This window comes from Phocoena phocoena, chromosome 7 (genome assembly GCF_963924675.1).
Source record: "Phocoena phocoena chromosome 7, mPhoPho1.1, whole genome shotgun sequence".
NCBI lineage: Eukaryota > Metazoa > Chordata > Mammalia > Artiodactyla > Phocoenidae > Phocoena > Phocoena phocoena.
Window position 1 is genome coordinate 48,492,818 of NC_089225.1, and position 12,885 is coordinate 48,505,702.

General features: G+C 34.6%; 1 protein-coding gene across 11 annotated transcripts in view; it reads right to left on the bottom strand.

Annotated features, from left to right (window-relative positions):
• The window catches only part of LOC136125942 (sodium channel protein type 3 subunit alpha), an 80,849-nt gene extending 69,876 nt beyond the window's left edge, over positions 1-10,973 (bottom strand). For all 11 annotated transcript variants that reach the window (XM_065880945.1, XM_065880938.1, XM_065880944.1 and 8 more), the window contains exons 1-3: positions 10,710-10,973; positions 5,232-5,350; positions 3,531-3,620 (exon numbers count right to left, since the gene is read on the bottom strand). In XM_065880945.1, coding sequence (XP_065737017.1) covers positions 3,531-3,620; positions 5,232-5,350; positions 10,710-10,973 — 473 coding nt within the window. The remainder of the gene's footprint in view (positions 1-3,530; positions 3,621-5,231; positions 5,351-10,709) is intronic.
• Between the last annotated feature and the right edge of the window lie 1,912 nt (positions 10,974-12,885).

Genomic DNA, 12,885 nt, shown 5'->3' on the forward strand with positions numbered 1-12,885 from the left:
TATGTAGTTTTAAAATTTCTAGTAACCAAATAAAGTAAGAAGGAATGAGTAAACTTAGTTTGCATATTATATTTTATTTAAACCAATATATCTAAAATGTTATCCTTTCAACAATTAAGACTAGCCAAATTTCAAGTTTCAATAGCTGCATGTGGCTTATTGGACATTATAGCTCATTGGACATTATAGCTCTAGAGATAACATTTCTTGGATTTGTTTATTTATAATAAAATATTTCACTCAGATTTCTTAATGATTAAAATAATTTGGGGGGATATTTTACATGTCTAATCTAGAAAATGTACTTCCCCCCCTTTTTTTTTTTTTTTTGCTGTACGCGGGCCTCTCACTGTTGTGGCCTCTCCCATTGCGGAGCACAAGCTCTGGACACGCAGGCTCAGCGGCCATGGCTCATGGGCCCGGTGGACTGGGACACGAACCCGTGTCCCCTTCATCAGCAGGCAGACTCTCAACCACTGTGCCACTAGGGAAGCCCTACTTCCCCTTTTTATCCTTAAGATTCAGGCATAAAGTTATAAATCTGCTTTTCTCTCTCTCTCTCTCTCTCTCTCTCTCTCTCTCTATATATATATATATATATATATATATACACACACACACACATATATTCACCAAATATATATATATATATCTATATATGTATATATACATATTCATTAAAAAACTTCCAGTGCATTAGTATTTTCTGTGTGTGTGTTTACACAATTACCAAAATTACCAAAATTCAGGGATACCAAAATTCCTGAATCTAACCTCTCATCAGTTACTATGCAATTGGGCCAAATCATTTAAACATGCTCAAATTCAAGTTTCAGCCTCCAAAATGGTGAAAGACTTTTCCATTTGTTGTTTGGTAGTGAATTTCTAGCCCTCTCTGCTTTGAGTGTTGACAATACAAGTTACTTCTGTTTCTTCCAAAAATAGTTGGGAGAGAGTACTTGTTTTTCAACAGTGGATTCTTTTTAAAAGTACAATCTAAGTTTGTTCTTCAGATTACTCCTCTCAAGCCACAAAGATTTAATTTACTTTCATTAAAATTCATTATCTTTTCTAGCCTACTAGTATTTTATATGTGAAAAAAGTTAAGAGAGTTATTTTCGCATTTTTTTTTCTGTAGAAATTTCTCTCTTATGAGGGAACAAAGAAATCAAAGGAAAATGTATGCAGAAATCTTCACGTCTAGTTTTCCTAAGTCTTCCTTTTTTAAACAATTCAATTAATTTCATGAGGAGTAAGTATAACTGCTATCTTTACTTATTATGAAGTAGCTGACTTTATTGGGAAGACATAATTTACAATGTCAAGCTTATGGTTACTTGTGTTTTGGTTTGGATCTTTGTGTATTACATATAATCACCATGACATTTCTGTTTGGAGAGTTACCTGGCATTGCAAAAGGCATGAGACAGCTCCCATGTATGTTCTGTTTATCCTATTAATGGTTAGTGCCCTGTGGTTTATGCTTAAGCAATTCTAAGTTATCTACAGACTAGAAACAAGATTAAAGTCCCTGCTCCTATTCCTGTTTTGGAAAAGGAAGAAAATTTGTGGGGACATTTGGAGTGTATGGTGAGTGTGATAGCTATCCAAGGAAGAGAGGTCTTAGAACTTAACATCTGAGACAGCTCTGCACAGAATGGGTGTTCAGATGTACCTATTAGCAAACTAGATTGAACAGGTCAGTGAGAATCAAGGGGATCTTGATTTTTCTTGGCTGTACCCCCACTAGGCTCTTAATCATATTGTTGATTCTGTCCATTTTACAAGGTGTTTTATTTTCCCCTGTAATTTTGATGTCCATAGCAGTGCCTTGCCTTACACAACAACCTTCACTATACAATATGGTCCTCAGGCCTTCTGAGTATGCTACCTCTTTGTACAGGGACGGTTTCTGCTATCAGTGACTTCTATTTTCATGTCGGGACTGACTTCTCTTTGCATTGCACTCTGTTTTTTTGTGTGGTTTTTTGTTTGTTTCTTTGTTTTGTTTTGTTTTTTGGCTGTAACCACTAATATTTTGCTTGTTTTCCTGCTGCCTTGCTGTCAACTGACTAGAGATAATTGATCAGAAACCTGTGCAAAGTTTTCCAACTAAACCGTGTAAGTCAAAAGCTTTTGTAAAGCTAAGACTTTTCATAATGGATATAGTCATCTCTAAAAATGACTTTAAAAAGAGAAAACTGCATATTCAAATAATAATATTTAAGTGTCCCCTTTACCTGTCTCTCTTCTTTTTAAATATCTTTATTGGAGTATAATTGCTTTACAATGGTGTGTTAGTTTCTGCTTTATAACAAAGTGAATCAGATATACATATACATATATCCCCATATCTCCTCCCTCTTGCCTCTCCCTCCCACCCTCCCTATCCCACCCCTCTAGGTGGTCACAAAGCACCGAGCTGATCTCCCTGTGCTATGTGGCTGCTTCCCACTAGCTATCTATTTTACATTTGGTAGTGTATATATGTCCATGCCACTCTCTCACTTCATCCCAGCTTACCCTTCCCCCTCCCCGTGTCCTCAAGTCCATTCTCTATGTCTGCGTCTTTATTTCTGTCCTGCCCCTAGGTTCTTCAGAACCATTGGTGTTTTTTTTTTAGATTCCATGTATATGTGTTAGCATATGGTATTTGTTTTTCTCTTTCTGATTTACTGCACTCTGTATGACAGACTCTAGGTCCATCCACCTCACTACAAATAACTCAATTTTGTTTCTTTTTATGGCTGAGTAATAGTCCATGGTATATATGTGCCACATCATCTTTATCCATTCATCTGTCGATGGACACTGAGATTGCTTCCATGTCCTGGCTATTGTAAATAGAGCTGCAATGAACATTGTGGTACATGACTCTTTTTGAATTATGGTTTTCTCAGGGTATATGCCCAGTAGTGGGATTGCTGGGTCATATGGTAGTTCTATATTTCCTTTTTACAGGACACATCTGTGGTGTTTTAGCACACATCCTCTGTCTAAATAAACTATGTGTCGAAATATAACTAAACATCAAAGTAACTTAAATACCTAAATGTATTTTTCCTAAATGCAATGATATAACATATAACTGAAATGCCTAATATAGTAATATAGAGCTAAACACCTAAATCTATTTTATCAGAATATAACAATAATAGTAATATACTAGAATAAAATAATTTTATTTATAAAATTATTCAAATGGTAATTATATTTTATCTAAAGTGCATAACTGTGATTCAGTCTTAACTTTTATGCTAAATGATTGTTTAGTTTACCACCTAGTATATACAATTAATAATCTTTCTTAAACAAATACTATCCTTTGTCAGAAGAAATACCTACCTCATAGGAGAAAAAGTCCCCTAAGAACTTGCTCTATTTTTTTCATATTATGGAAATAACTTTTTCTTAAAAGTATTTAGCCTGACTTCAAAAAAGTGGAAACCATGAGTCAGACCATAACTATAAGGAGATTGCTAGAGAATTTGAGTGTGTATTTCTCATTCCAAGAAATTATTTCTACTTACTCCACATTCTTTGTCCAGTCTGGAGGATTACTCAGGGTCATAAATACACAGTTGGTCAAAATAGTGCACATGATAAGCATGCTGAATAAAGTAGATTATAGTTAAGGAATAAATGCTAGTACAATGTCATGGCCACTTAAAAATGATCCAGTACAAAAAAAAAAAAATCAACACAAGTTACCTGTAAAATTAACCTTACTTATTTCTTTTAAAACAATGGCAAAAACAATAAGAAACTTCAAAGTCTGTCATATACTCTTGGTCCATTCTTTTTTATTTTACATCATTTTCTCACAAAACTGAATTCAATAGAAAGAGATCTCTGTTTGAAGCAAATGGGAATTTTGCATTTCAGTGAGTTGTGTGAAACTGCACTGCAGGGGAAATGACCATTCTTTAGTAAGTTTATAGTATAAGTCTAAAAGTTATACTTCAGGTATCGTTTACAATTTCTACTGACAGAAAAAAGGTTAATGAGTGCAATGTAATACACTTGAGAATGAACAGCCCCATATATTTGAGGATTACACTGATTGAGAATTCCACTGTAATTAGAAACTCTAGCAGTCTTATAGTGATGTAACTTGTTTCTTTAGCGTTTACAACGTAAGAATAAAGAGAGAGACAATTTTTTGCTAAAGAGCTAGTATTATTTTCTAACTTTCTATTTTCACTTGAGAGTGTGGGAACTTTGACTACCTAGCTATCTTCCTGTATCTAGTCCACACCATACCTAAACAAACACTGTTTTTAAACCTTCCTAAGAATTACATATGGTAATTTCCCTTAGGATCTCAATCCAGACTTCACTCTAAGGAAGTTTATGATTACATATTTTGAGGTAAATCTTTTATTTTAAAGCGTAAATACTTTACAGTATCAAACCATAGAATGGGAGAATTCAAATGCACTTCAAAAGGTTATCAGTCCTATTTCCCCTGTCTCTAGGTTAACCCTGTCTCTGTTGTCTCTCTTTTAGTTTTTATGTTAGCCTGTTTTGAATCTGTATAAGATGCCGATTCTTGAACACTGCATCTGAAGATCACCTTTCTATTTTATTATCATGTGTTGAGAATTTTCTTGAAATCCACCCCTATTATGTCATTTTACATATACATTTTGACTATCACTGTAAGTAGTTTTAAGTTCAATGAGTTTTAAATATGTATTATCAATCAGATACATAGGCACATAGTAGTTTAAAAAATATTTACTAAAGGAAGGAAAGAGGGAAGAAAGGAAGGAAAGAGGGAAGAAAGGAAGGAAGGAAGGAGGGAGGCAGGAAGGGAGCGAGGACAGGCCCAGGTGATGAAAATACAGAATGAATTAAGGCACAAAAGTTTGAACATTTGGTAATATAGATAATAATACTAAGCACCATAGACTATGTTTCTTTAGTCGTGGTTATATATGGTCTAATTGAGGTTAATAAAAAGTTTGAAGTCGATTTGCTGTTATTCCTACTACACAATGTGTTTCATTTACACATTCACTATCATGGTAGCGTTTTTACTTCTAGAATCATAATAGTCATTCTACAATAATCTTGTTATAAATAGCAGAAAATCAATGAGTAAAACAGATTAAACAACGTTACATTAATCCCAAAGAAATTTTATATATATATTTTAAAAAGAATGACATTTTTTGTAAAATCAACTACTAGAAACAGCATTTAGACAATTCACATGAAAAGGATATGAATGTACCAAAATCTTAATAGCAATTTTCCTAACAGGGTTTAGCGGAGTTAAAATATACAAGGCAGAGGTGGCACTGAATCGGAAAATTGCCTTCCCTTTATTCAATACTATAAAAGTCTGAAAAAGAAAATATGAGAAAAAAATCACTAGATTAGACATGTGGCTTATTTGAAGAGCTTATACACATAAAAAAACTTTTTACCTGATTTGTTTGAACTTGTTTAAGCCAGTTTGTATATCATAACTATAAACATGTTAGATGTTTCTCCCTTAAATTAACATATAGCTACAAATAAAGATATGATATACTATTATCTAATCTGTCTCTCAGGTATCAACTTCCTGATACAAATTGATGATCCTACACAAAATTTTTACCAAGATGTAAGGTAACTTTATGGACTCTTAAGTCTATCTAAGCCTTACCATCTGTCTCCAGTTTTGGTAACTTATCAGATTATTCTGTACATACTGCTATTAAAATAATCTTTTATAAATATTTTAATTGCATCAAGTCTTTTAACTCCAAGGTTTATGAAGGCTATTTTCCCTCTGGTAGTTGTCCTAGTTTAAAATGTTCAAACAGGCTGAATAAACTGGTTTTGCTCATTCTATAGATCTGCTGGTAATACTGAGAAGGAACAGCTGCATTAAGAGTTAGGCTGAACTACATCATTTCAAAGGGCATTCCCTGAAACCTATAATCTTCAATTTACCATTTAAGCTGTACTACCCAGTGATTACCTAGTAGGTCTCTCTAGGATCATCTTTTATTTTTTTCCCACCAAAGCATCTCTGTTCCAGCCAATTCAATTCACTTGCCAGTTCCACTCACTGTCAACTTCTCCCTCTGATTCTGAAAATGAGTGTCATAGAATCCTAGAGGAGGGAGGCACCTGAAAGGTCATGTAATGCAAACTTCCTACCGTTTCAGGTCCGTAACAGACCTGACAATAAGGTCCCACCTACAATGACCCACTATTATATCAAAGGTTCTTAGTCCTGTCTACATGTTAGAATTTCCTGGGGTGATTTTAAAATCGCCAGTATATGGGATCCACGTGAGAACAATTGAATCAATTTCTGGAGGATGGGCACAAACAATGGTATGTTAAAAAATTTCCTCACGTGATTCTAATATGCAGCCAAGGATTGAAAATTCCTACTCTCTGGGAATGTCCTCAGCTATCAAGATCATCTCCTCCACCATGTCTTTCCAGATAAATCACACTGCCTTCTGATCACTCCCTAATTGTTTTCCTTTTCCAGTAAGTCTTAGTACATTAATATATGCACATTGGCATGTTGCTTGTAATTAGAGTCAAGTAGCAATTTACATGTAGAGTTCATTCCACTGAGGACTAGCTTAGAAGTTGTTATAAATCATTGAACATAAAGAGCCTGTTCACTACTTTTTCTCCATTTTTTCCACAGCATTTAATAGCCTGGTTTGCAAATAAACACTTGTTTTAATTAAATGTGGGTTTATCTTTAAGATGCCATTTACCTTTAAGACATCTATTCTGTATAACCAGTTACTTAATAATATGTTTTTATCCTTTAAGTAAGAGCTATATCCCATACATTCATGTTCACTGACAACATGCTCTGTTTGAATAGATATATTGTGAGTATAATATTTATATTTTATAAATATAAAATATTTATATTGTAAGTATAAAGGGTAGAGAAAACAACTTCTCTTCACATTGGCCTTTTGTATTCAAGACCATGGACCTCACCAACCATTTTCCATGAACTGTACTCTATAAATTTGAACAATTCTATGACAAGGGCAAATAAACTGTTCTTTACTAGCACTGAGATTATCCACAAGGGACAGTGGACATTGGGAAGAGTGCCCTTGAAGCACAAATGCATTAAAGGATTTTTTGAATTCACAGGATTAAATCATGTAATATTATAGCCAAACAATCTAGATCCATTTAAACATTCAATGACAGCAGTAACATGTAAAGTTTACCATAGTTTAAGGTGCATTTACTCATGCTTTTTTGAAACAATATCCCTGAAAAAACCACTTGTAACATTGAGAGGATTTTATTTTGAAAAATTCTCCAAAAATAGAGTGAACAGGAATGAACTGTCCCTTAAAACATGGAATCCTCTTCTCTTCCCACAAGATTGGCCTTTGTAGTACTAATAGGATTAAAAACGACATGCCAAGGGCATCTTCGGTGAATTTACTGATTCTGGAAAAAGCAGACCTTAAGAACACAATACCAGTTTATTTCTGGAGAACAGCCCCTAACACAAAGAAAACTCTGAGTTCTGAGAAATTAAGAATAAAACGTTAATGTCCTGTATAGTGAAAAAATTTCAGGAAAGGCATTTGAAATTTGGGGCTCTTATGTTATTGAGAGATATATCTAAACTGAAAATTGACAGAATGACACGTAAATAGAAGAGAGATAAATAGTGTCAATTCCAAAATCAGTCCTTTAAGAAATGATAAGTATTGATGTGACTTAAAAAAATAGTACTACTTATTGCTACTAAGATGATGAATGTTATATCCGGAAGTATGTTAAACTGGTTATTGTCTACTCTGGAATGCTGCCTGCTTCTTTTTTCCAGGTAGATGCACATTTTACAGGTTCACTAAAATTTTTACTACTTGAGGCAAGAATAAGTTCTCTGAGTAGAACCGCATACATCAGAGAATTCAAAATTATAAAACCAATTTTTAAAAAAATTTTCTTTTCTTATATTAATAAACACCATATGTAGTTTTGCTTAGTGGTTAAGAGCTCTGGTTCTGGAGCCTGACTGCCTGGGTTCGAATCCTAATCCACCACTTACGGAATGTGACTTTGGGCAAGTTACTTAACCTCTCTGGGCTTCACCTTCCCATCTATAAAATGAGGTTAACATAGTACCTGCCTCACTGGTTCTTTGAATATTAAATAAGTTATACCAGTTAAAGCACTCAAACAGTACCTGACAAAGTATGGGCATAACAAATGTTAGCTGTTATTATTACTGTCACTATTCTTAAGTTTTATCTGTTCAATTTGAATGCCATTAAAATACACTGTGATGTTGCTCATATGATTAAATTAGGTATGTAAACTGTATCATTAATTGATGGAAGCAAAGTTACATAATGCTTTACAATTTTAAAATACCTTTCACCTGCATTATTTCATATAATTAACAAGCTCTATACTGTATTTTAAATTCCAGAACTTCTCCATTAGCTTCCTATATTAGCTCCTTCTATCCTAAGAACCACAAACTACCTTTTTCTTCAATAGCACCTCAATCTTTATCTTTATGGACACTTCATAAAGGAAAGCTGTGCAGACAACAGTAAACAGTCTAGATGTCTCTCAAGATGGGTCATGGCCATTATGAATAAATCAGGGTTCAAGTCTTGCTGTCAGACAGGAAGGCAATAAAAACTGACTTTGTCAGCACACAGAGAATAATTCTGTTTCTCAGCAGCAGACTCACATTAACCAAACTTTAAAGCCTGATATAAAATCAGAATGCCAGTCTACTTATATACAACCAGTTATATCACTGTCACATGGGCTGAAATAATTGCCATAGCACAACCAGCACATTCTTTTCTTTAAGCAGATCTATGGGAAGACAAATTATAAGATATTCTTTGCTGAGGGTGGAGTCCAAATAAGCTGACTTAGTTAAATAAAACATATGTTTGATGACATCTTGATTAGGTAGTACAGTGTAGCCCCTTTACAATGAAGTGACTATCTGGGAGGAATATGCTTTCAGGGCTACTACTAAAGATCTGTCTCCCTGGGAAAATGCTAATGTTTGTCTCTATTATTCTCCTTTTTCCCCCTTAATTTTACCAGTTCCCTTTCTTAAGGACACTTCCTTTCTTTAAGTAGAAAATACTTTTAATCATGTCAGAGTATCAGTCATGCCCCTGTCTCTTGAAGGTATCTTTGCAAATATATAGTTTGAATCAATAATTTTCAGAGGAGAATTTTCTTCTAGTTTCTTGGGGAATGCCTCACTAGCATCATCATGTGTAATAATACAGTAACTAAATTTCAAAATTTTCTTTATCAATTCCATGGTAAAGTACTGGAATAAATTATTTTTAGAACTATATGAATATTTATTATCTGCCATCTTTCATGAAGCTAGTTTAAAAGGAAGAAGAAAGGACCTGTTTATTTAACTTTGTTCTGTAACTTTAAATAAAGCATTTTAAAGCTCGCTACTCGAAGCATGGCCCATGTACTAGCAGCATGAGTCTCACTCGAGGGCTTGTTAGAAACGCAGGATCTGTGACCCCACCCCAGATCGATGGAATCAGAATCTGTATTTTAACAAGATCCCCTGGTGATGTGTATGTACATGTAAGCTTGAGAAGCAGTCCTTTAGAGCAATAGGGCTAGTTCCATGTCTGAATGGTTGTCAGTTCCTTTAACCATCATTGATCTTATAAATTGTATGCTGCTTAAAGAATGCAATTTCTTTCGCCATTCCTTGTAAAAGGGCTGGCTTCGGCTAGTAAAAGTGCTCAATATCTCCTTTAATCTGTAAGCGAGTGGCTCATGGTGATATTAATTTATCTTTAGTTTCTACATGGGCCTGTTTTTATGCTTGTGAACGTGAAATATAAATTGTGGTTGTAAGGTGTCAAAATACCCAATTAGAAAGCATAGAATCTATCATCCGTTTTTTATATTTCCTATAAAATACTGTACAGCTGGTTTAACATCAAAAACTAGCTAATTCTGACAGAATTATGTGATTATTATAGTATTAGGAAGGCACAGTCATAGCTGTTGATTTAAATCATATATGGATGGAAAAACTTGAGGTTTTTCGGGGGGGGTTTGCCTTCTGGTCTTGACATTTTTTTCTTGGAGTGATTTTTTAACAATATGTAAGTGTTATAGAATCTAGCCTGTGACAAATTAAGCTTAAGAGAAGCTCCCAATCATATTCCAGGTTAGTGGACCAAAAACATGTATCTTTGGGTGAACATGCTTCTCACTGTATATCTTCCTATAGGAGGATGCTAAGTAAAAGCTTATTTATTGCCCTCTAGAACACAAATCTATTGTGAAGAAACCTCAAGCCAAATAAGAACTAAAAAATAGTTATATGTACCCCATAACTCTTCTTTCACATAGCTACTGTTCTGTTGTCTACCGTGTGCTTAAATATGTCGGCAATAACAGATATTTTGCTTTGTTGATGTCAGTTTTAATTTTGACAGCATCGATTACTATGAAATTGTACAGATTGTTCATTTCTTTATATCTCTTCACTGTGGCCAGATCTTGACTTCATTTCTTATAAATGTTTCTGCTTATTATATTGTGCTTAAAAATAAGTGGAAATAAAAACTATAAAACCTTTAACAGTAGAAAAATTATGGTGTGGTATATATATGAGCCCCAGCAAAGTATATTAAAGTTGAGTTAAATTAAAGACTTATTGGAAGGATAAAATCAACACTCACTTTCTTATTGATATAGTATGGGTCCAGGTCCTCCAGTGGCTCTGACACCATCCCTGGAGGGATGTCTCCGTAAATAAATGGAAGGTTCTTTCCAGCTTCCAAGTCACTGTTTGGCTTTGGTTTGTTCTCGTCATCGTTGTTTTGTTCTCTCTTGGGTTTCTTGGCTTTCTCTTCTGCAGCACGTTTTTCGATAGCAGCAAGAGATTCTCTAGTAAAAAGGCGGAAGCTTTCAGGTCCTGGGGGTACCGGAAGTGCCTGTGCCATCTTTTCATCCTGCACATTTAATTACGTTTAGCTTCTTGCATAAGAATATCCTACAATTTAAAAAAAATGCATGAGAGATAGGAAACCAAATGAACAAGAGGGATTAAGAAAATCAACCAAGATGTCATTTAATGTTTCTTCTAGTAATTTTTTTAAGTATAAACTTTAAGTAGTGCTTTTCATGCTGCACTCCAAATTTTAACTTAGAAGCATCATTCAATCTAATTTTCAATACACCAACTTTATATGTCCTTCAAAAGTCTGTTCTGATACCTTTGCACCAAAGTATAGTATATGTTTGGTAAAGAGTAATGCCAAGAATGCTTGTCAATAAAATTACTCAAGGACCCATGATTTCTCTCCCTCCTCCTTTTATCACATCTTACTAACTTTCCAAAGAAAGAAATCCTGGTGACAATGCAGTGGTATATCCCTGACTCATAAAATCTCAGGATAGGAAAAGAAGTTTTGCCTAACCCAGCCACTGTTCTGATTATCAGCATCATTGACCACTGGTTGTCCAGACAAGGTCTGACCGTCAGCAGGGACAGAGAAGTCAAAACTGTTTCTGTTTAGCTTTTCACCTTGGATCCTTCTGAGGTATCTTCTGAAGCAATGCAGAATATATTTACTTCCTTTCCCAGTCTGCTGCTCTTTAAGTATTCCAAGACAAGTTTCATCTTCTTCCTGAATCTTCCATTTGGTGTAGTGTGGTAAAAGCATGGACTATGGAGCTAGACTTCTTTTGTTCTAAACCCTGGCTCTGCCACTGATGAGCTGCATGACTTTAAAAATGTAACCTCTCGGTGCTTCAGTCTTCATCTATAAAATGGGGATAACATGAAAACTGACCTCCCAGGTTATTGTAAGGAATAAATGAATTAATTTACAGTAAATGTTTAGACTATTTTCTGGAATTAGCAAGCACTGTACTAGTGTCAACTATCATAACCTAATTATCTTCAGTTCCTCCAGCCATTTCCTCTGTTGTGGTTTCAAGCATCCTCACAATTCAAGCCACTCTTCTTTAAATAAGGTCTTAACTTGCTGGAACTACAACTGACTGTGGAGGTTCAGGAATGGGCTGGGAATTGCAGAGTACAGGGGCACCTTCATTCATGCCTACCACCTGGCTGGGAGAGGAATGGAGGTAAGGCAGACATGTGGAGTGGACATGTTTAATTTCCCAGGGAAGGGAAAACATTCTATCTGCTGGAAATGTGACAGAGCTGTCAAAAATACAGGAAATCAGCTACATAAATTTTGAAACATAAGTTAACAGTTAAATATTATTTTGCACTGTGCCAAGAATCTCATTATAAAAATCAAGATAGAAGATAGAAAAAATAACAAAAATACAATGAGTACACCAGTCATCTTGTAGAATGATCTACAACCTTGGCATCAAAATAATCATCCAAGTCATCTATGACATTTTCCCTATCTGCAACCACCCACCTGTCTCTGCCCTTATTCTAGTCTCCATGGTAGTTTATCCCTAAATGGCCTTCTAACTCTTGGCAGTTGATTGCATGGCTATACTGACCTTCCAGAGAAGCAGAAACTCTAGATCTTATAGTAACATAAGAAAAATGATATAGGTTATTATATGTTTTTTGAGTGTATATCTGAGTTACTGGTTCCCTGGTCTGTTCCAGTAACAAAACATATTTTAATACCTGTGTCTTTTCATAGAATTCATACTCATAATATGACATTGTTATTATATTTCCTGCTATTATGAAGGTATATTCTAGATAAGTTATAAATTATCAGACTTGTCAAAAAATTGTGCCATTTTTGCTACTAGTTCTGAAAATGAACTTCTGATTTGTGGTGGGACAAGGCTCTTTTTTTATGCTCCATCAACCAGTATATAAATCAGAAGGTTTGGGAACAGTTATTCTGTTTT